General features: G+C 49.7%; 1 protein-coding gene across 1 annotated transcript; it reads left to right on the forward strand.

The window, feature by feature from the left end:
* Positions 1-342: 342 nt before the first annotated feature.
* On the forward strand, positions 343-22,514 carry LRRC75B (leucine rich repeat containing 75B). The gene is made up of 4 exons (XM_039561325.1): positions 343-655; positions 7,034-7,162; positions 10,038-10,150; positions 20,846-22,514. Exons 1-4 carry the CDS (start codon positions 398-400, stop codon positions 21,366-21,368), a joined length of 1,023 nt encoding a protein of 340 aa, XP_039417259.1. The 5' UTR covers positions 343-397; the 3' UTR covers positions 21,369-22,514.
* Positions 22,515-24,109: the final 1,595 nt, after the last annotated feature.

Consider the following 24,109-nt stretch of genomic DNA (forward strand, 5'->3'; position numbering starts at 1 on the left):
TGGTGTGTTTTGAACTACTATTAATCTAGACAACCTTTTGCGATGTTCAAAGAGTTTGTCCAGGAATATAAAAGCTCCTCAAAATGCCTGGATGGAAGGAGCAGTCTCGGCAGCATCCGCGTCTCTGTCTTCCCCACCGAGCATCTCCCGGCAGAACAAACCCAGGAGGAGAAGGCGCCTCGGGGACAGAGGCAGCGGGGCTGCCCGGCCGCCGGGGAGGCGGGTGCCGAGCACGGAGCCCCGGAATACCAGACCCCCGGGGCGTTGCTCCTGCGGGAACGTCGGGAGCAGGGGGAGCCGGGGCGGGGCCGGCCGGGCGGGGCAGCCCGCACCCCCCGCCTTCCCCGGCGCCTCCCCCGGCCCACAGCCCGGCGCCCGCCCGGTCCGGAGCGCGGCCATGGGCTCCCGGCTGAGCCGGCAGAGCAGCCTGGAGGAGGAGAGTGGCGAGGAGCCCTGCCTCGGCAGGCTGGAGAGCGGCCGGGGAGACTTCCACCTCTCCTCCCTGCTCCTGCACCCGCAGAAGCTGCCCGGGGTGCTGCGGAAAGCCTCGCCTGCGCCCTATGTGCGGCGGGTGGGGTGGCTGCGGGAGATCCAGGCCACCATCCGGGAGCACAAGCGGGAGCACGCCGTGCACATCCTCCGGCTGCTTAGGAAGGTACCTGCTGCGGGGATGCGGGCCCGGGGCAACGGGGCGGACCGGGCCGGGGCGGGGCGGGGCAGGGCAGGGCAGGGCAGGGACAAAGGGCCGTGCGGGGCCGGGGGCTGCAGCCCTCGCCCGGCGCTCTGGCGCAGGGAGCCGCGGCGTAGGGGTTTGCAGTCCTCCTTGGCGGGGCTCTTTGTGCTGCCTTTCTCCGCTCCGTGCCCCGGTCCTTTCCCCGCTCGGTCCCCACCACGCCAGGCGACATCAGCCACCTCCCCGACGCCCAGCCTGGGCGAGGGGCACCTGGCTCGACTGCCGGGGGCAGAGAGAGGGGCTGGGAGGGTGCTGTGAGGAGGGCTGTGCTGCACGCAGGAAAAGGGGGGTCCGAGCTTGGGCTGTGCTCATCCACACCCCTTCATGCCAGTCCCTGGGTGTGCTCAGGATTGATGCCCCCCAGAAAAAAGCCACTGCCACCCCACTGCCACCACATCCCATTATGCCCACTCAGCCAGACTGGCTGAGATATGTCTAGGAAAACCCAGAATGGTTTTGGAGGGCACCTCTGGGACAATCGAGGTTGAGAGGAGAGGGTAAAGGGGTCAGTGTATCAGTGGGAGCATGTTTCTGTCTGCCGCCATTCAGGAACAGAAAAGCCAGTGTGCAGACAGTGCGGTGCCAAACTGATGCTGAGGACAGAGCCCTGCTTCTGGAACAGAGCCATCTCCTCCATCGCTCACTGCTACCATCACTTTCCAGCCAAACTCAGCTGCCCCAAACTGCAGGCAACTCTGTGATTGGTAGCACAAGGGACAAAATCCACCTCTGATGTGGACATAAAGCACCACCAGTTTGTAGCTTATCATGTTGCTTCATTAGATAACAATCTACTTCATCTTGGGAACATACATTATTTCTTGCCTTAGTAGCAAGTAACCTTTGGGTGTGAGTACGGTGGAGCAGGGACTGGCTCACTGGATGCTTGTTCACCCACACTACCAGCTGCAGGGAGCTGCATGAACAGCCCTGTCTGCTCTGCATGTCCAGGGTTTTACAACACATTCGAATGATGCCTTAGGTTTTAACTTTTATATTTTTCAAATCCTGTACTGCTTGGTGTGTAGCTCTGGGGTCTCTTGTGGCCTGTTAGCTGCTGTTCTCTCATGCTGGTTAGCCTTTCCAAGCTTGCTCTCCAAGGACACACAGATTATCCTAGGCCCAAAATCTGTAAACTAACACCTGAAGAGGAGCATAAACCTGGGGTAGTTATATCATTAACTGGGGTTGTAATTGGAGAATTGATCCTGATATGCAAATGGACCAAACTTATAAAAGTGTGAAGAACTAGTGACTCGGGTCCATCTTGGGAGTAGCCTCTGGACTCCCCAGGGTGTACATTTGAAGGCCCTTCAAATAAATACCTACCTTTATTCCCTTACTCTTGTCTAGCCTCTGTTTTTAGGTGGCCACTTCAGGTGTCACGAGAGTGGTGGTCACTGCCCTGGATTACCAGCAAGTTGCACACTCACAAGTAAGAATTTATAGGACCAAAAATTACATCTCTGCTTTTCCTGTCCACTACTTTAGCATTCACTTGAAGATTGTTACCAGCACCACACTCTTCTTGCCACATGTGTAGACAGATAAACTCAAAGCAGAGAACCTCTATGTGTGCACCAGTATGGCAGAAAAGGGTTGAATAAGATTTCAAAGGCAGTTTTGGAGAGGTGCTATTGCAAGAAGCTTGTGAAGAAAGAGAGGGAACCACTCGCTTCATGGACGTGGCGATGTAACATGAACAGACTTTACTAGGGTGTGCCAGAGGCCAGAATTACAGAATGTCATTTTCTATAGTGCTCAGCACCTCTCCTGGAGACAGAAGCACTGAAACCCTCCACAGACCCTGGAGATCTCCAGAAGGTCCATCTGTGAACAGACAGGGTTTGAGTACTAAGTCACAGGGCCATATGGAATGGAGGGTCACTTCTAAGCTGCTTTCAGGATCAGTTAAACACTTGGCTTCCCCACATCTGCGCTTGAGAATTACCATGTCCTGAACGTTCACATTTTGCCTGCTGCCTTTCCAGTTCCCCATGTTACTCCTGGTCCCCATCTCTGCCTGTCCATGTTGAAACAGTGACTGTCTATCCATCTGCTCACAACAGAACAGTGGGACATGCATCCTGTAATCACAACATCTTCTGCCAAGCAAGATGGGAACCCATCCAGCAACACCCAAAAGCCTCTGGTTCACTGAGTGTTCAGAGGTTTCAGAGACAGAGGGTTACACCACTAAGTACCACATCCCCAACTGTCACCCAGTCTGGGGTCGTACAATCACCACCAGTTCTCCTCACATGTCCAATGTCAGCTTCAGATCAGCCTTTTTTCTAATTTACAAATTTTCCTCACTCCACAACTAAATTCACTCCTTAGCTTGGTCCCCAGCATGTCCCTCCTTACCTTGGCAGTATCACACTCTTAGGAGTCACGGATTAATGTGTCCCAGTGAGGGTCTGTTTGTTACCTGTAAAAAGACAGATACCTTGTTCACTCTAGTGGACAGGGAGAATATTTAACACCACACCTCGTCACTGTGCCTTGGGCCAGTGTGCAAACACCCGAGAGAAGGCAGAGAAATGGTGGGACTGCAATTGCAGCCTCCTCAGGAGAGCAGACAGCGCAGCCAGGACTGGAGGACATGGGATCCCATGTACACCTCGTGCTGCTCCCAGCACACACACTGCTTGCCCAGCCCTGCAGGTGTACCCTACTGATGTATCTGCCAGTGGTTTTTCACCTGTGGTCTGCAGACTTCAAAAGGCTGCAGACTATTCCTAGGATATTCAGAGGGTATGATAATGTAAAGCAAGCAAGCCAGGCAGAAGCAGATCCACTAACAGAGATGTGAGATCCCAGCATTTTAGAAGACTGCATGGATAACAGCTGCAAACCTCAGGTGCACACATGCTTTGTACATGAACACTTGGATATGAGCCCTAGAAATGCCCACCAGCAGAAGCCAGATCAGCTTTCCTGCTGATCTAGGTGGGCATCACTCAGCTGAAGCCCAGGGAGACAGTAGACTTACACCAGCAAAAAGTCTGGTGTAATCTGTTTTCCCTGTGCTGAGACAATGGCAAAGTGTCATTTTTAAGACAACAACACTAAGCCAACTGAACTGGCAAGAGTTACAATATTCTGCTGTCTGCAGCCACCCTCTAGGTGGTACAAAATTTTTCAAGAAATGAGAGAGAGGGAGGGACATAGGGAAATAAGTAAGATGAACTGGAAAATGCCTCTGGGCTAAGAATTTATGGAATATCAATGTGAAGTGAATATTTACAGCTATATTACCTACAGAACCCTCGCAGGCAGGATTTATAATGGGAATGCAGATTCATCTTAATGGTATAGCTCCAACTGGGGGAGTTTAATTACTGCTCTGACATCTACTGCTGCATGCCCAGCCATGGCATCCTCACGGCAGCCTTCTTCATCTGTGCACATTACAGTTGACGTAGGAGGCTCCATTTCCCTGAAGCCTTATGGTTAAGGGAGACACTGGCATGATGCCTTGGTAGGCTCCTGGCCCATATCCAGCTGTGGCTGTCTGTCCTTCAGGACTGATCCTCTGCTTGGGTTCCGTGGTTACTTATGGGTGCCATTTGTGTACCCAGAGTGATGGGGCTGTAAAGTATTTAATTTATTCTCCCTTTCTGTCTCTGTAGCCAGGGTCTCTTTGGGATTGTGCTTTCTGCTCAATCCAGCTTATCCAGAGCAGGATACAGCACTGGCTTTGATTGGTGCTTAGAGTTAAGATCCCAAACCTCTGCCAGCTATGGCTCTATCCCTGTTGGTGATGTATGTGCATACATCCAGCTTTTTTTCCCCCTGTCACTCCACTTTTTTTTTTTAGCTCTCAGTCACTGGGTGGTGCCTAAAGCACACGCTCAGTAGAGCAGTGTGAACATATGGGGCACCCATTTGCTTATTCATTTCTCCTGTCAGCCGCATACAGAATGGGGAAAAGACTTGTTTCCTCCCTCAGCTGAGCCCTCCTTATTGACTGAATCAAACCCAGCACTATCCCTACTAGGGAGTTTTTCTGTTCTACATTTCTACTCTTAGGGTATTTTTTTTTGCCCATGTGGTACTTTCATGTGAATATGTGATCTCTCTTTCCCACATTTTTTTTATTTTGTTTGTTTTCCACAGCTCTGTGGTACCTCCTGATTGTAATAACTGTGTCAATATATTAGCTCTTTGCTTTCCTCTTACCAAGAAACAGCTTAGTTCTTTGCAGTATCATTCATCTGGCCCTGGGGAGGCTTTTTGTTCCCAAAGATGCTGAGGTCTCCTCCAAAGGTGCCCCATCCCCTGGTCCACATGGATAAATTGCATGGACCACAGATGTTCCCCTAATGTTCCCGTGGAAGACAGGAAGAGGAGTTCCTCTGACTGTGGTGTAAAGCCACCTCTAAATTTACCATTACGCCCCATACTGCCAGTGCTTAGTGCTTACTGAGAAATTCACAGCACAGCTAAACTCATGCAGATGGACAGGACTTCTGCTCAGCCAGCCACCACCAGGGTGTATGGCAGCATCTAAATACCTGAGAAAGGTCTGATTCTTCCAGAAAAGCTGAGATTGGAGAAGCAGCTTTAGAGCCAGCCTTTCTGCTTGGCTTCTTCAGCAGATTCACACATAGAGGCTGACAAAACTGTGTTTCTCTGAAGTTAATTCTCTCCAGGCTTCAGCCAGCCTGGAAATGATAATGATAGAATTATCACCTTCCTGTGGTAGGTGGAAATAAGGTGGTCAGCCCAAGGCTGACTAGCTCAAATTAACACCGCATCTCATTCAGCTCTCTGGCTGCCTGCACCCCTGTCATAGGTTAGCAAGCATAGTCCCGGAAGGGACGTCCTTGCTAAGGGGTGCTTACAGTTTCCTCTGGGAACTGATAGAACCTATCAGCTGGCCAGTTTGAATATGGACAATTCTCTAAGCCACTTAAAGTTGTGATCACCTCTGTGATCCACATTTAAGAATAGGCAAACTCCCCCTCCAAGCTCTCTCTCGTTCCCGGCGCTGGGACAGGTGGCTGCGGGCCCCGTGTGGGGGCCAGCGGGCCCGGCCAGGCCCTGCTTGGGCCAGGCCGGGCCGGGCCACGGCCATCCTGAAGCCATGGACCTGTTCCAGCCGTGGAACCCCCCCCCACTGCCTTGCCGTGGGCAGCCGGAGCGGCTCGGCTCTCCTCCCTCTCCACTGCGATAAGAAAAATTCAACATTCCAGCTGCAAAGCTGCAAGGCCGAGGTGAGATTAACCCTTTTTATTGCTGTGAAGAGCTGAAAACCTGAGGGAAGAGAGAGAGGAGATGCTTAAAGCTGAAATTCTGTTGTGAAGCTATGATGTATCAGAGTATCCTGTTGTAATTCCATGAAGATGTGGGGGGTGGAGTGTTCAGCTCGTGAAGCAGAAGCACCTGTGCTGAAATAGGCAGATGCTGACGCAGCTGTAATTGCATGAGAAGTTTGGACAGGGAGAGATGAACCAGATGAGGACTTTTGCTCCAAACGGGAAAGGAGAAAACCTCAGTCCCTAGAGATGAACCAGATGAGGACTTTTGCTCCAAATGGGAAAGGAGAAAACTTCAGTTCCTAGAGATGCTCCCAGAGATAGTCCTAAAGATGAAGATGATGAAGACCCTTTGCTCCCAGGGAAGGAGAAGGGCCTCTGTTTTTGTTTCTGAACGGCTCAACCTTAAAATTGTACCCCAAAAAACTTCAAGAGTGGACCCTCGAAAGCAGTTGTGGGAAAAGCTGCAAGTTGGGGGAAAGGACTCACACGCAGGCAGAGAGACTCCTCTTCCTAAATGGACTGAACAATATTTGGAAGTGGGCGGCTGTCTCGTTGTGATAATGTTTTCATAGCATGAGCAAGAAGAGACTTCTCTTTCTAAATGGACTGAACAAGGTTATTATGGAAGTGGTAAACAGACTGAACATCTTAAGGGTTGTCTTTTCACATTGTCAGTGGGAGAAGGGAGGAAGGTGGGGGGAGGAGGAGAGTTCTGAAGGTGGTATAACTTTTTTTTCTTCTTTTAGGTCTGTTAATAAACTTCTTTATATTCTTTCAAGTTTGGTGCCTGCTTTGCATTTCTCCTAATTCTTATCTCACAGCAGATAAACAGTAATGAGTATTTTGGACCAAACCACTACAACCCCCCAGCACAGTAATGCTGGGTCAGACACAGCTGCTTCACCTCTGCTGGATAATTTCCTGTACTGGGCATCCAGCTGGCATCTCATCAGATTTACTTTCTGGTTTCAGAACATCCCATGGATATAGCTCTGAGGAAGCCTGTGTATCTGACTGTCCATTTTTGTTGTAGGACCTAGGACTGGAAGGAACATTTCTCAATGAAGTGCTCTACAAAAATGCAACTTTCCTCAACTTGGTGGATCCCATCTCCCATGACCTGCTGATGAGCCTTGCTAGAGATCTGCAGTGTCCCAAAAAGGTGAATTCTCCCTCAATTCAGTGAACACTTTGTGGCACAGCACTGATGCAGAGAGCCCTACTGGGGCAGCTGGTGCTGAGTGGTGCCCTGCAATCAATCCTCCAGAGCCAGGCAGTGTGTGCCCTGGGAGTGGCAGCATATGGGTTGGGGGGCATATTTCTGTAAAAATCAGTTAAAACTATCTCAGAACATGAATGCAGCTGAAGGAGGGGGTGGTTATGTGCACAGAAATTAGGAAATGACTTTTTGTGCCCATAGTAAACTCAGTGACAGGGCAGAGAGCCATAATCACTGGTATCAGAGGGGTTCAAAGCAACTAGAGCTCATGGGAGGCTCTTGGAGATCTCTGCAGGAAAACCACTTCTCTCCTCCTGGGCCCTTTGCCATATGTAACTACCCCAACCCAGCATTTTTTCCCCCCATAAACTCTCAGATTTCCCCAGATGGATGGTGCTGTAGGAATATATTGCCATTTGGGGTTCAAGAAGTAAATGTGTTACATGCACAGGATCCCTGCATGCTTCAGCACTTTCCTTCAGAGGATGAGGAGAGCAGAGACAGAAAGGCAGGGCTGAGGACAGACAAACATCACAGATGTCCCAGTCCCACTGCAACACCAGCATCTATTTCTGTTACCCTTTGCCACCACAGGCACTTGGATTTGCAATGTATCCCTTTGCTCATTAGGCTTGGCAAGTGTCATGTTTGCTTTACAAGGAGAGGAATAGAGTGAATTGCTTTATTCAAAGAGAGATATTAAGTACACACAGCTCAGAGCAAGCAGCAGTGCCCCAGAGAATACAGCGAATGCCTGGTGTAGATTAGTGGCATTTCTAACCTTGTTCTGCCCTCTCCTGAGGCTCACTGATAACAATTAACCAGTCATGTCTCAATAGACAAACTACATTTAGCCAAAGTTTAATCATTATTATTGGGCTGCAGCGCAGCCTGAAAAAAAAATCTTTCCAAGTGTAATATCTGTGTAATTCGTATAAGGAAGGGGTGGGTTGTAGCAGTAGTATCTCTTTAACCACACTTCACTTGACCTCATCTCCAGCTGTGCTACCAGATCATCTCCAAGCCTGTGCTGTGCAGTCCCCCTCAGGGCAGGCAGCAGGAGGGGATCTTATCCTAAGCCAGTACCCATGTGTTTGGCAGATAACACATTGCCATTTTTATACACCTGCTTATACCCCCACTCTAGTTTCATGCCTTATGGATGCACTGACACACATACCATTACATAAGAAATTATTTTCCCCATTCCTAAGGAAGATGTTGAGCACCTGAGCTGCCCTTCCAAGACAACAGAAGTTTAGTTAAGTGGCTGTAGAATTCAGTACCTACAGCACACGCACCCTTCCCAGAACAATGCCAGACCACGTCCCCTCTCCGACCCTGGCTGAGCATCTGGTGGGTGTAACTGCATTACAGGCAAGCAGGCTGAGTGCAATTCCCAGTCTGTCAGTGGAAATTAAATCAGTGAGGACACAGGAAAGAACAGGAGGGTAACTCTCAGCTGTGAGCCAACAATTGCTCGCAGAGCTTTGTGCCAGCTGCTGTACTGGAGCCTGGTGTGCACGTGCACCCACTTGGAGAGGTTTGCTGTGGTAGGTGACAGCAGAGTGCCAGCTGCAGCTCTGCCAGCACAGGAGTAGTCTAGAACAAGGCACCTAAGCTAAAGGCATGGGCCAGTCCCTGTGGGGTACCTAGGGAAGCTGGGATGGGGATCAGGGAATGCTCAGCTGAGCAAAAGGCTGGGATCCCCCTCCCCTTGGCACAGGAGAACTGCCACATGCTGGCAGTGCATCCCTGGAGAGTTCAGCTGATTCAGGGACTGCTGAGGAAAGTCACAGTGCAGCTGTTGGCCCCCAGTGCAGCGCTTTAACTACTCGCAGTAAGGAATAAATCAGTGCATTCCCTGACAGCTTTACTGGGTGTTTACCTATCAATTCCCTAAATGCACATGTTGCACCATGGCTGGACGTCTGAGGGATGGGAATGCAAGTGTCTGTCAGCAATTGGAAAATACAATAGACAAGGCAGAAGTCCCAGCCTTCAGCAGCTGCCATTTGCCATTCTGTTTCACCAGAGGAAGAGGTTCTGTTCCAAGTCATGGCACTAAAGAACAAAAAATAACCCAGGAAGGCAGCAACCATCTGGGTGCCTTCTTTTCCTGATGAGTTACTGCAGGGGCAGGAGGGAACTGCTGGCATTGGAAGCTCCCAAACTCAAACCTCCGGGAGCAGAGTGAACTACAAGGAAGTAAGATGGGCTATGGGGAAGTAGCCAAAGTTGCCTGTCATGACACCTCCCAACTAGAGCATAGGAGGTCGTGGAAGCACCTCAGGGATGGCGCAAGGGTGCCAATTACTGACCTTTCCACGTGAGGGTAGCAGATAGTCGGTCCAAAGACAGAGTTTGGGGAAGCATGGCAACAAGGTAATTACTAGAAATCTAGTACTGTCCTGTAACACAAGGAGTTGGCAGCGTAGGGATCCCTGCAACAGAGCATTGTCAGCCACCCTGCTGCAGCCCTGGAAAATGAACCCCTCTTCTGAGTTTCACTTGCTCCTGGGTGGGATGTGAAATTGTAGCCCCACTCTGGGCAGGAACATGCTGGCTGGGCTGGGGTTCTTCCTGGTAGTACAGAACTCCCAACTGCTCCTCCTCCACCCCAGGAGGAGTTGGCATGTGGCAGAGGCATCTCGGGCCTTCTCACCATTCCTCTTTCATTCTCTCTTCATCTCCTCCCTTATATACGTGCCCCTGTTCCACTATCATCTTCATTCCTTTCCCATCTTCCTCTGCCCTCCTCCTTTTCTCATGTTCTGCTATTGTGCAGGCAGAGTCTAAGCTGTCCCTTTGCTTTCAGGAATATGACCCCTGGAAATCCTCAGACAGGATCTGCAGGCAGCTGATTTACCACCTAACCCCGCACTCGAAATGGCACCGGCACGGGATGCCCCGCAGGAAGTCCCAAGTGTGGTAAGAACCTGGCAGGGCCCGTGTGGATGGGCACAGAGAGGGATCTGCCTGGGCAAACGGTGCTGCAACCAAGCACCATCCCAGTCTGCCACCACTACCCTCCTCAGAGAGAGGCAGAACTGAAAACAGTGCACAGCAGCTGCTGTTCAACTTCTCCCAAAACCCCAGCAGGGTCAGCCCCAACACCTCTCTCTTTGATCTGTTTTGCCATTTGCTCCTTTCTGTGTGGTGTTACAGTTCCTCACCCTCTCCAAAGCGCACTGAAATCAATCCCCCCGAGTGCACAGCACAGACAACCCTCCTGCAGGGCTTGCAGGGTGTTTGGCCCTGGGAGCATGGCCAGGGCTGGAAGCCTGCAAAAACACCCACGTGCCAAACTGAGCCGTTCCTGGCTCTGCATCACACCCTGTCCTTGTTTAAAGCTTCCCTGACAGTGGGAAAAGTGTCCCATTACGAGGCACTACCACCAGCTGATCACCCCATTCAGCAGGAACCACTCTGGGGTGGCTGGCAGAGAGGTAACCATCCTTCTTACCTCCCACTTCTCTGCCACCACCTGGAGAGGGCTCTGGGATGGTGCAGATGCACAGAGAACCCAGCTCAGACCATGCTGGCCACTGACAGCTACTGGATGGCAGCTGCTTTTCACTACTAGAAGCATATTCAGACATCCGCACTTGTTCCCTCCTTGACACTTGCTGCCTTTTCTGTCCAGATAAAGAGCAATCCCCACTTCTTTTAAATCCACCCCTTCTCTCCTCCTTTTCTTGGAGCAAACCGTGTTCCTTTGACACAGATCACCACTGCTGAAGAAAAGACAGAGAAGTGACTAAGAAAAGAGCTCATGTCAGCCCCATTAGCTTCACAGGAATAAATGCAGGATTGGATATAAAGAAATGCAAAATCAGCAGCACTCTGAGAAAGGCCTTGGGCTTTTCTGATGCTTTTGGTCTTTGATGTGTGTGCCAGCAACTTAAAATTCCCCATGGGAATTGACATTTCCATCATACCTTTCATTCTGACTCAGAGGCAGGTTCCCAGTTCATCTTAAGGAATAAAAACCCTAATACCGTGATTTCCAGGCCATCTGCCTCTTGTACCCTTAGCCCCACTTTGCCACCGACCATAAGCACCCCAAATGCTGTCACCCCCAACACCCCACAGGGCAGGACTGTTTGTGCTGCTTTGCAGGTAGCAACCACAGCACCGAACAAGACAGGTTTCAGAGCTGAGCGACTCCTTTTCCAGACCCACTCAATGACATTTTCCCTATAGGATCCTGCAGAATACTGGAGATGCAGGATGTAGATGACAGTTCTGACCTCATTCCTGTCCCCTCCCAAGATAAGCTTAAAGATAAGAAGTTCAGGACTCCATATCCCTGCTTGCAGATAGAGCAAACCTCTTCTCCAGCTGGACTTCAGGATGGACAGTCAAACTGGAAGTGTTCCCTGTGATTGCACAGCCTGGGGACAGCAGAGGACTGCAAACTGCTGCAAACTCATCACTTAGTAACAACAGAGAGGAGGTTTATGGCCAGAGGAAGAGCTCTGGGTCCAATGAGCACCCCACACAGAGGGGCCAGGCCCCAAGTATTGGCCAGGTACAGAACATCTGTGAGCACAGGCAGGGAGAGGGCAACAAGGCAATGTGCAATGGAGGGAAATACAGGTCTAAAACGGGCAACCCTGCCTGGCAACCACACCCAGTTACAATGTGTTACATAAGGCACAAATTAATTTTGATTAAATATTTAACAGCAGAGCTTCCTCTTCTAAGTGTGGGGATGAAATGGTTTGCAGTTTGCAGCAAAAGACGCCTGCAGAGTTGGCATCTGAGGCTGCTGCAAGAAAATGGGTGTTGTCAGTAGCAGGAAGGCAAGAAATAGCTGCTTCATTTGGAGATATCAAGGCCCAAGTTTGTTTGGGCAGGCTGTTTTTACATGATCCAAGTTCTCTACTTCCCTCTGTCTGCTAGTGGGAGTATTTTACTATATGTCTCAAACCCTGGGCCCTTGGCTTGCATCCTGCCTGCTATTGAGGCCCTGTAAAGAGCATGGGTGTAGCAGCAATACTTTGAAGGAATTTCTAAAATCTAGTGGGGGTTAAAGACAGCAGGGAGGAATCTGTGCATGGAGACCACATTCAGGAACCAAATTCTCCTGTCACTTTTGCAGCCTCCTGGACTTTGGCATCTGTCTTTCATAGAGCTGATGCCGGACTCCCTTGTTCTCCTCTGAAATGCAGTTTCTACTTTCTGGCAGCATGTTAGATGGGTCCAGGAGATAATTAACAAGCATAGCCATACAGAGAGCTTGGAGCATCTGCCAGGTTGCAATTACATTTGGGCTGTTATGGAGATGTGGTATGGGAGATGGAGAGGACCTGCAATACTGGGGTCAGATCATACACCAGGTGTTTGTCCCCATTGCCAAACCAGTGGGTCACAGACAAACAGTAGTTACGTCCCCAGCTACTCTCAGTGGGACCCATATCCAGCAGGTACAAACCTGAGCCACGCATGAACTGGTAAAGCAAAAAGGTTAAGATACATTTCTTCAAGCACTGCTGTTTGAGTACACAGGCAGAGCCTGTACAGAAATGTGGAAGGAGAAAGCTCCTTGCAGGTCCGTGGACTCAATGCAACAGCAGCTGGAGGGAGCAGCCCAGGCTCTGTCTGGTTTCTGTGCTTGACTGAACTGCTGAAGGTGAAGCTGGGAGGCAGTTTTCCCTCTGCATCCATGCCTGTGGGCTCCTTAGAGTGGCTGTATGCCTTGTACAAGGAAGGGTTAGCAGTGTCCCAACTGTGCAGTCACCCAAAGAGACTATTTCGGCTGCCCAGGTGATACTCAGACAAGTTTGCCATGCTGAAAGGAAGGAGCTCAGTTCTCCTTTCCTGCAAAATCCTGTCTCAGGTTTGCAGCTAACAGCCTGCACGCCACTGGCACTGCCCTACTTGGGTTGGCTGCCTAACCAACTAGGAAGACAAGCTCTTGCAGATTTACTCTGGGGGTTTTAAAATTAAAAGCTCAAAAGCTGGAGGATAAGATTTCTGCAGCAGGGACTAGCATAACTACTGCACAATTTTCAGTCCTTCATATCCTAGAGGGAATTCTGTTTTAGCACCATTTTACAGTTGTATAGATCACTCCCACTTAACGAGCAGAATACATCCTAGAGTGTTGTATAACCGCAGCTTCGCTTTCTCATTAAATTGATGTTTAGTGTGTAAAGAGTAATGGGTTAAGAAATGCTCCTTTATACAGACACAGACCTTTTAGGCTATCAGTGCTACTTCTCTGGCATTTTGACAGATGCAGAACTTTTAGATATTATTAATTCTTGTTTTCAGGGGCCTCCTGCCACGCTGAATTCAAGAAAACTGTCACCATCTGTTGCCAGAACAGGGTGGGACCCAGAGGGTGTATTATTTTTTGAGAGCCAGACACACTGGGCTGCAGTTCAGAGTGGAGAGGGGGAAGGGTATCAGGTGAAGACAGCCTTTGTCTGGAGAGCTGGATCACAGTCTGGTACTGTGATCAGGAAGCTGTGGATTGCAACTGAACTGTCTTGGCAAGGCCGTGTCAGGGAACCTTAATGTATCTTCCACTTGCATCATCCCCAGAGCCGGCAATTTCAGTGTAACTACTTCCTTTCCTGTGTGCAAAGGATCAAACCTGAATCCACAAAGCAGGCAGGCAGTAAACACAGCTTTAAATTGTGACAACCCCCAGATTTTTCACACAGTGGCTGGTTCTGGAAGAGCAAAGGTAGTTGTGTGTATGGAATTAACTCCCAAACCACATGCATATGGCCTTTCCTTTTCACAAATCTCACCACAGCTTTGCTTTGCTCATCTGAGTGAATTTCATCATGGCTAATCCAAAGTGGGTGGAGAGCAGAGTATCCCTTGTGGGCTTATTGCTCCCTTTCTGTTATTGATGTGCATTGGCCAGACATTGCGGCATTAGGTGCACTTTTAAAATGCAGTGAAAGCACTTGTGTCTAGAGGACTTCAAGGAAACAGCTCTAAAGGGCTTCAGATCTTTTTTTTTTTCCTTGAAAACATCACTCAGGGCTGTGGCTGACAGTTCTGGCAGATGAGATCCCAGCCTTCACATGGCATGAGGTGAATATTAATTACAGCTTCATGTCACCCTTATGCAACAGGGTAAATAGGCACCATCATTCCTGCTTTAGTGAGAGGAAGCCAAGTCAGTTAACTAAAGCCACATGGTAATAGTCACATGAGAGTACAGGAACTGCCCCACACAATGTTTCCAAGAAGCTGGTGCTCACAGAGATGTCAGATGGACAGACATGAGCTGGTGGATGAGTTGTGGACAGATACAGGAATTGTATCCTCATCTTACAGTGCAGAGCATCCCAAACACTACCCTGAGGAGGGTTCCCAGCAGCATCAAGAGGCCCATACATTGGGAAAGGCTGTCAGAAGCGGCAGAAAGGGTCACCCAGCAGCTTGACACTGCCCTGTCAGAGTCAGGATTAAAAAGGCCAGGGCTGTCAGGCAGAAGTAGGACACTTGGATGGAGAGACAATGAGCGAAATAACTGAGGCTGGGTGGCAGGTGGTAGTTAAAAGCAATCAGCAGAGACCTTGTACCTTTGTGACTCTTACTCATTTGAAGGTCTGACAAGGACATAGGTCAATACATGATATTTACAGTAAGGAAGCAGCATTATTCCCTGCTTTGCTAAGATAGGCCTAAATAATGAAGGGAAACAACCGAAGGCCTTGGAGAGATCGAGTGGCAGGAAGAGGAAGGCCAAGGGTTCACAGCTCTCTTGAACACACCTTCAAGGACAAAATGAAGATGACAGCAGAGGCAGGAGGAGAGAGGCATTCAGCTGCATCAACACTACAGATTTGCATGTCCCACCCCAGCTGCAGAGGGAGTAGGATAGGAGAAAGGCTACCTTTGCCTTGTCTCCACAGCTGGTCAAAAGAGCTTGGGCACAAGGATGGAGATGTGACCAAGGGACTTCTCATGGAAGTGATCTATTTGTGCACTGCCTCCATCTTCGCAGCCGGGCCAGCCCCAGCCTCAGATCAGCTGGGGTTGGGTTAGTCCAGGTCAGTACTTTTGAGGCTTGTCTTTCCATTTTCATGTTGCATTAGAGGCAGCTAAAGTCAGCCCTGCACAGCAGCACCCTGTGCCACTGGGAAGCGAAGCAAGCAGATTATGCTAAGTAGGCAATTTAAAAGCTCAGAATCCATCCCCTAAATCACTGCTCAAAGCAGGGAAGCCATCCAGACATGCCTGAGGTTCTGTGCAAGAAAGAGCAGCTGAGAGATACCTGACTCATGGCTAATTAGCCACTACTGGCAGTGCCTGTTAATGACAGAGGGGATATGCAGTAATGGGAATTTCTGGCATCAAGTTTTATATTTGGAGACAAATTTAATATAAAAATAAAAGACAGAGGGGTAGAAAGCTGGTAATTCTCCAGAGAAATAGGCATGGAGTGGTGAGCACCCCTCATTAGCAAAATTCTCTCTCACTCTTACTGTCTCCTCCCAGCCTCTCTCCATAGCATGGAGATGAGGAAATGAGTTGGGACTCCAGGAAATATTCTGGGGCTGAACAAGCTCCTCCAAACCCCACAAAACTAACAAGAGGTCAGACACCACTGTGACTGCTACAAGTCCCAACAGGGCAACAGTCAGGAGCCATTACACCCCTTCCTTCCAGCCACCAAAGAATTTAGCTGATGAGCAAGAAATAGATGGGATCCAGTGCTAATAAAAAAAAAAAAAAAAGTGCTGAGCCTGCAACTTCATGGACTTGAAGAAGGACCTGGAAGATGGCCTAAGGGTTAGTTCCCTTGGGACAGGTCCTGGAGACAAACAACTAGCAATTAATTTCAGGTCTCCTAATTGTTCCATCCCAAGACAGCTCTGAATTTGCTTGTGCTAGCTGAGTTCCCAGGAGGCAGGAACAGTGGCTGAGTGTTAATGGAAAGAGGAAGATTTTTATCCCAAAATAAAGCCTGGGGAGGCACAAGATGGTTTCACCTCTTTCCTAGCCTGCATATCTCACTGAGAGGGTTTTGATTCCGGACACCCACAGGTCCTTCAGGCCCCTGCTCTGTCTGGACTGATCCAGGGTGGATCTTCCACAGCCAGGCTCAAAGTGCAGTCTAGAGACTGCTGGTAATGCCTGCTGAAGAGTAGAGCTGGCACCCAGGGAAGGGATAATTGGCGGCGAGGGTGAAAGGAAGGTGCCTGCTTGTCCATGGGAGAAAGGCCAGACCCCAAGAAGTCAGTTGGGAACAATGCAAAGTAAAACCTTTCACATGACAAACAGGGAGATGCACCTCAAAGAGCTCCCATCTCTCAGCAGGGCTGGACAACAGTTGCAAGCAGAGTGCTGATCCCTTATAAACAGGACTCTGGGCCAGCACCATTCCTCACAGGATGCTGCATCCCCAGGCAGGCAGTAGGGGACGGGCTGCTGATTGCCCTCTTTTCTTGCTCAAAGTTTCCAAGAATTTCTCACTTGCAGCCATTTCTCCAGCATCTGAGGGAGCGGGGCATTGTTTCCTCTCCAAGTTTGCTACAGATAATACAAACACAGTCTGCTGCCCTGCATCCAGGGTCCAGATCCCTGTTAGATGCAAATCCTCTCAATTACAAATGTGCCCCGAGCACCAGTTGCAGAAGCATTAGGTTAATCCAGCCCCCCCCACCCCCGTGCTCTGCAGCCTCTGTCCACAAGTCCCACGGGCATCAAGAGCCATGTTGCTAAGTAGCTGTTTTGTCTCACACAGAGGAAAAAAAAGACTTCTGCAGCTGAAGCAATCTTAAAGCCTATTTCACGTGCAGAAATTAGGGGATAATAGATGACCCATTTCCCTGGAAATAAACCTAGTATTTTCTCAGCTGCTGCACAAGGGACTGAGAGCTTGGTGCCCTGTGTATCATGCCCCTCTCCCCCCAAGAAATAGAGCTTAACAGAGCTCAAAAAAATACCTAGTGTCAGATAATTCAGAGTAAAGCATCTACCCACATCTCCCTGACCCCTTTTTGACAGCAGACACATTCACCTCTAAAGCAATATAAAAAGAGTGGGCAGCTTTTCTATGCCCTGCCCTAGATGGGATTTAGCTGTGCCTCTTGGAGCTGCACAGAGAGGCGAGGAGGAGGCTGCCAGGGTTCACAGCATGCGTGGGCTGTTGTATCTCATGCTTCAGCACTTACCAGAGAGCTGAGGGCCTGGCTGCAGCATAGGGCTGTGTCCACCAGGATGAGGCTCCTACAGACACATCCCTACAAGAGGCATTTTTATAGGCAAGAGAACAACTTAAACCCGGGAGGAGCCCACAGTCCTGAGACAGGAGGCCCAGAGTCGCCCTGGCAGGTACAGCAATGAGGGCAAAAGGAAGCAGCAAAAAACACAGGAAAGGAAAGAAAAACAAGCCAGCAGAGAAGGGAGGGCGGGCTCTGGCACAGGACAGGAGGGTTTAAGCACATTCAGCCAGGAGCAGTCCAGTCTGGAGAATCATGGAAAATTATGGTAAGATAATTTGTCTGCTTGATTAAAGCCTCCTTGGGGTATTGGCTCGTTGCTGAGGAGAGCAGCAGAAGGTACCTGCTCTGGTGAGAGCACGATCCGTGACTTATTACTGCAGTCTCCACGCAGCAGTCACAGGAGGGGAGACTTAACGGGCAGGGACAGACGAGCACATTGCTTTTGTCTTTCAGACATTTCCCTTCAGTCATCACTGTCTGCACTCGGAGCCAAGTCGTTCCAAAGGGGACCCCAAGAGCCTTTCAAACTTGCCCCCTGTTAAGAAAGCTGCTGCTGCAGACGCGACAGGAAAAACGGCACCTGAATGCTGAGGGCCGGCAGCGGGAGCGGTGCCGGCTCAGACGTGCCCTCCAGTGGTCCCCACTCCAGCCTGGTTCCCATCCCCACTCCAAACTAGGCTTGTGCCCTGGAGCTTTATAAAAAGGAAGGTCTGAGGAGGCTTTGCACAGACCGAGACAGGGCTTGGGGCTGGGGAAGGTGCCCCTATGCTCATATCTCCTTTCTATGTCCCCTACCCACCCAGGATCTGCCGCAGCTTGACAGCACTGGGGACGAGAATTTCCAGGAGCCACAGGCTGTGTTTATACAAAACAGGCACTGAAGTAGTTACAGGCTTCTTTCTATGCTTACATATCCTGTATTCCCCACGCTTCCAAGAAAGACTTATTCTAAACCCATACAGGCCAGAGCAGGCTTCTGTATCTCTTGTACCAGCCCCTTGTGGCTACAGGGGACAGTTACCCTGTGCACTCAGGTTCACACTCGATTTCATTTCTGCATGTTTCACCTGACCCATATGAATGCACACCTTCACTTCACTGTGTATTGGATGCTCTGTTCTGCTAGAACAAGTACTCCAGATCAAACACCCAGATAAAATACCTAGCACGGCTAAAAGGATAACTTTTGTTGTGCTACGGGAAACCTGAGACTTTTCCAGCTTCGAGGCTGGTCCCTGATAGATTTCATACAAGATGAACCGTCTTTTGTGGTAGACTGTCCTACACCATCGCCAGTGATTGGTGACAAGCTATACCAAAAGACACGTATTGTTTTTCAAGAGAGTTGAAGAAATATAGGTCCCAGAGAGCCTGGGCGGATCTCAAGCATCCCTTGGATTAGCAGGAAAAGGGAGATTTGCCCAGTGCTACCCAGAGCACAGCATGCACAGTTCACAACTGCTGCTACAGCAGGTGAAAGAACTGTAGCAACTACACTGTTGCTACAAGCAGTGTGGTGGATTAATGCTTCACAATCCCATCTCTGGGGCCCAGATAGTGGAGAGGTATCAAGAACCATCTTCAAGGCTCTTTGGCAACCTCCCTCACGTGCTTTTAAACCAATTATAATTCACCAGTACATCAGTCTCTGCCGTTTGACAGTACAGATGAGCACTGCTCCCCTTGCCCCTCCTGTGATCCACTGAGGTTAGTGTGGGTCATCTGATGTGTAAATACTTAGTAAGTAATACATTTTACTTACAATACTTTAGGTCTGACTAGAAGTTAATTCATGCTGTTATTACTTCTCTGCCATGTCCAAATACATGCTTGCAGATACAGTTTCAGCCTTGCACAGTGAATTCCCATAGGAAATACAAGGACACACAGAAGTAGCCTAAGCAAAGTACTGCTAAACCCAGAGCAGGAATTTGTGGGCATAAGAATTGATTGGGCAGGCCATGAGATCTTTCTGCCTCATGGTTCTACAAGGAAGTGCAGCTACAGGTTTGTGCCAGTGTTGAATGTGTCCACAAAGGGCTGTTGCCTGCACTGGTGCACATTTACTCCCTTGTGTCAATACATGCTTATAGAGGATTATTAAGGGCTGAGATTTCCAGGATGCCATGAACTGCATATGTAAAGCAAAGCTACAGAAGCAGTGTCACATCCTCTGCACAGCTCCAGCAGAGCCTGGCAATTCTGAGGCTTGTAGGGACATTCTCACCTGCCATGGGAGCTCCTGCGGTGCTGCAGCCTCCTCCGAGGAAATTGCATGTCCCCATGTACCCATTGCTTTCAGGGACTGGCTGTGCCACAGGTGTGCAGGACACTACAGAGAGCCAGATAGGAAGAGTGGGGACCTTCAAAGGTTAATGCTTAACCCACCCTGATCCTCCCAAACTCAATAAGGCACTTACAAGACCCCCTGAGTACACGACTGGGGGGTCCTACAAGGGCCCCCATGTCCTTAAGGCAACATGTGCCTGAAAGAGCAGCAAGATTAACATAATTTACACTAAGGGATTTGGTTCTCCTATATTACACCAACACACATTTCGACTCAATTTTGCAATATATCCCCCAGCAGCCCCTGTAGCCCCATAGTTCCCACTTCTCACAGCACTCTTACAAACCCACAGTCCATCATTAAGCTCCACACCCCACTCCTTTTGCATACCCAGCAGCCTCACAACACAGCTTTCCTACCTCCTCCCCGTTCCCCTGGCCAGGCAGACAATAAAACAAATTGCTAAAGCGCTCTCTTAGCACCCTTATGCCCTCCCCACCTTCTCACAGCTGCAGCAGATCCCAGATGATCTGCTGACCACAGAGACCCAAATAGGCAGCCACTGGTGCTGCTTACTGACTAAGTGCTGCTTGTGAAGACTTTTAAAGGGACATGCAGTAAATCCATTCCTGGAGTGCAGTTTGCCGATCTATTGTTTTCCTGATAAAACATCACTTTCTCAGATGTTTAACACTGCTCTCCTCTGCAGCACAGACCTTGGCATTCACCTGGAGAGGCGGCTCACAAACACCTCCCACACAGTGTAAACCAGTGCTCTTGGAAAGTTTGCTTGCCTTGGTTATTTTTGCTTTCTATGCATGAGCGCCTGTACAGGCACATACAGACAAATCCTGTGACATCTGCTAGTGGGAGACACTTCAGCGGCCTGTGTTTAGCCAGTTCTGGCAAAGTTTATGTGTAAGTGCTGAGAATACACAGCAAAGCCCCAGGACAGTCTGCCCTGAGTTATGGTGTAAATGCTTGTTTCCCCAGTGAGCTCTATTAACCCTTTGCTTAACGTTCTAGCCCATGTTGTTAATGAGTTCTCCCTGTCCCAAGTGCTCTCTCACTTGGGTGAGATGGGTGGGAGTGCTCCCCTTAATGATTTCTCTGCCTCCCTTTCTCCACCATTAGCCTGAAGACCAGCCTGCAGAAGAAGGTGAGCCAGGACTCCATGGATTTGTCAGGGATCCCCCTGACCATGCGGGATGTCCACCGCATGGCCTACTACCTGCAGAACAACGGGGACCACCTCACCTCGGTGGACCTGAGCTTCACGGAGCTGAACGATGACATGGTACGCCTGCTGCTGCCCTTCCTCTGGGCGCTGCCCAAGCTCACCCACCTGTCCCTCAACGGCAACCGGCTGACACGGGCAACCATGAAGGAGCTGACTGACACTATGAAGGACATGAATAAGTTCCCTTGCCTGGCCTGGGTTGACCTCGGCAACAACGTGGATGTCTCCTCCATGCCGCAGCCGCTGCTCGTGGGCCTGCGCAAGCGCCTCAGCCAGCAGACCACGCTGCCGACCATCTATGAGGCGCTTGACTGCGACTCTGAGATCGCCGGCGGGCACGAGGGCAGCCAGCCAGAGGATGAAGCAGCCGGAAGCACCCCGCCACGTGCTTTTTCTCAGCAGGGCTGTGAGAGGTGACTGAACAACAGGCCAGCGCTGGCACACTGAAGCCACCCCAAGGAGAAGTTTTGAGTACAAACATCAAGCAGAGGGCCAGCTTGACTGGCTTCCCTTGGCTCTTTTCTCTCGCCTTCCCTGACATCTCCCCCCCACCTGCTGTGAGACAAAAGCCTGTTGTCCCCCCACAGCGTGCTCCGCTCCCTCCCCTCACTGCCAAACCCATTGCCCATGTTCCAGAGCGGAACCAGTGACTTACAGTGAACCTGGTCCCCAGGCAGGGTCTCACTGGAAGACTGGAAAAGACCTGTCGGAGTCAAGAATATCCTCCAGTAGCCATTGGGTTGAGGGAAAGGAATTGGGGGGAACCTAAAACAGAAACAGGCTTGTAGTTTACTTCCTTTCTTCCTTTTCCTATGCACCTTGGAAACCTTGGGACCTGCAGCCTTGAGTGTGAAAGGAGGTACCCCAAGAGCCTAGTGCTGTGGAGCTTAGTGGAAGGGCTCAGAGGCCAGAGCTGGAGCCCAGCAGTGTGTCTCCCTCTTGTGTCTGGCTCCTTTTGTTTTGTTTTTTTCCTATTGTGTGTTTTGTATGAACGTCTGAACAAAGGGACCTGGTCAGAGACCATTGGATCACATAGGCTGGGGCGGACACATGGCTTGGAACTGCAGCATCAGGATATTTGCTGTGTGACTGGGGTGAGAGGGAGGGGAAGGAGGTATGTGTTGGTGGGAGCATGGGGGATGGGATGAGTTGGGATGGGATGGGAGGAGGGGGGAGGAGAGGGAAGGGGAACGGTCTTGTGGATAAGTAGGATTGGTTTCAAAAACTGTGCTTTCATACTAAAATTGCAAGTTCCAAGGTACTACAATTGCAAGTTCCAAATGAAATTGAGGAAAAGCTGACAGCTCAGCACCTGACTGTGACACTAGAGGAGCAAGCAGTGAATGTACCAGAGGTGGGCACTTCCCAGTCGGAAGCGCAAAGCTTTGGCTCCTTGTGACACATTGCACACCTCATAATACAGACACAACGTGAGCAGCTGCATCGCCATTTCCAGTGCTGTCCAAAAACCAAGCCACTGATGCAGAATTTCCAGTGTTTTCCACATTGCTCATGCTCTATGTAAACATAATAAAGAGTTCTCTTGGACATGCGCGTGAAGCACTTCAGAGTCTGAGTATCTGGGCTGTTCGCAAATCTTGGAATATGGACCAGAGCCCTCATGCAGTGCCTGAGGGAGAGGATCAGGTACCATTCACATTGGTCAGTGTGGTTCATTCCTTTCAGGAAAGAGAAACATGGGTTTCATGGGAAATCATTTGTGGTAGGCTGCCATCCTTTGTGTTGCAAGGGGCTGATAGAAATAAACTGATGAGATTTAGCTGATAAGTCCTCTCAATTATCTGTCCCCACAGGAATTCAGAGTAGATGAGTTTTTGAAAGGGTTAAAAGTTAAAGAAATGAGAGATATTTAAAAAAACCCATAGAGATCCTCACCCTTCTAAATTAATGGTAACTTTGCCTTCCTCTGCTAACTGCCTCTGTGAGTCTCAGAGCAACACATACAAGCAACTCTCATATATGGAAACAACCCAAATCAACATAGAATAGATACACCTTTCATGCTTTTTACTAATTTTACAAGACATTGCAAGAAGTAAATTTGTGATATTTTTCAAGCAATCTGTTCCATTTGGACCAAGAATGTGAGGACACTGGAAGGTATTGGTGTCTCTGATCAACCACCAAAAGCCTCAAACCAGTTCCCTGAGGAAGAAAGGTGGGATTAGTCACTGTGCTAAGCATTACAACCTGACACTGCAAATGCTGGACCCAGTCCTAGCTGCACTCCAGTCACAGGTGCAGGATCTCATAACCTTCATGTTAACCTGCACAAAGGTCACCACCTGCTCTCTTCTCACAACTCATTTTTCCCTTCTCAGTGTAGTATCTTAAAGAGTCATAAAATCATTTCAGTTGGAAAAGATCTTTGAGGTCATCAAGTCCAAACATTAACCCAGCACTGCTAAGCCCACCACTAAACCATGTCCCTGAGTGCCACATCTACACCTCTTTTACATAATTCCAGGGATGGTGACTCAACCACTGCCCTGGGCATCCTGTTCAGTGCTTGACAACCCAGTCCTGCTGACCACACTATGGCATACACAAGCCAGGATGCCACTGGCCTTTTCCACTGAGCAGCTTTCCAGCTGCTCTTCCCCAAGCCAGGAGTGCTGCTTGGGGTAGTCGTTACCCAGGTGCAGAACCTGGCACATGGCCTTGTTGAACCTCACACAATTGTCCTTCACCCATCAATCCAGCCTGTCCAAACCCTTCTGCAGATTCTTCCTACCCTCCAACAGATCAACATTCCCACCCAACTTGGTGTCATCTGTGATTTTAACTGAGGATGCCCTCGATCCCCTCATCCAGATAATCAATAAAGACATTAAACAGAACTGGCCTCAATGCTGAGCCCTGGGGAACCCCACTAGTGACCAGCCCCAGCTAGCTGTAGCTCCTTTTACCACCATTCCCCAGGCTCAGCCCTCGGTTTCCTTCCCTGCAATGGAAGAGATGGTATTAATTTTTTCTTTTCCTTCCAAAATACCTTTCAGCAAAAATGAAAAGCATTTAAAATGTCAGCAAGATCTGCTTAAACTCTTACAGTCTAAGCAGAGCAGCAATCTGCTCTGTGCCAAGAAGAAAACTCGGGCACAAAGCATTTAAATGAAGGCTTGGAGCTGCCTGGTGAG

Source organism: Corvus cornix, chromosome 15 (genome assembly GCF_000738735.6).
Source record: "Corvus cornix cornix isolate S_Up_H32 chromosome 15, ASM73873v5, whole genome shotgun sequence".
Lineage (NCBI taxonomy): Eukaryota > Metazoa > Chordata > Aves > Passeriformes > Corvidae > Corvus > Corvus cornix.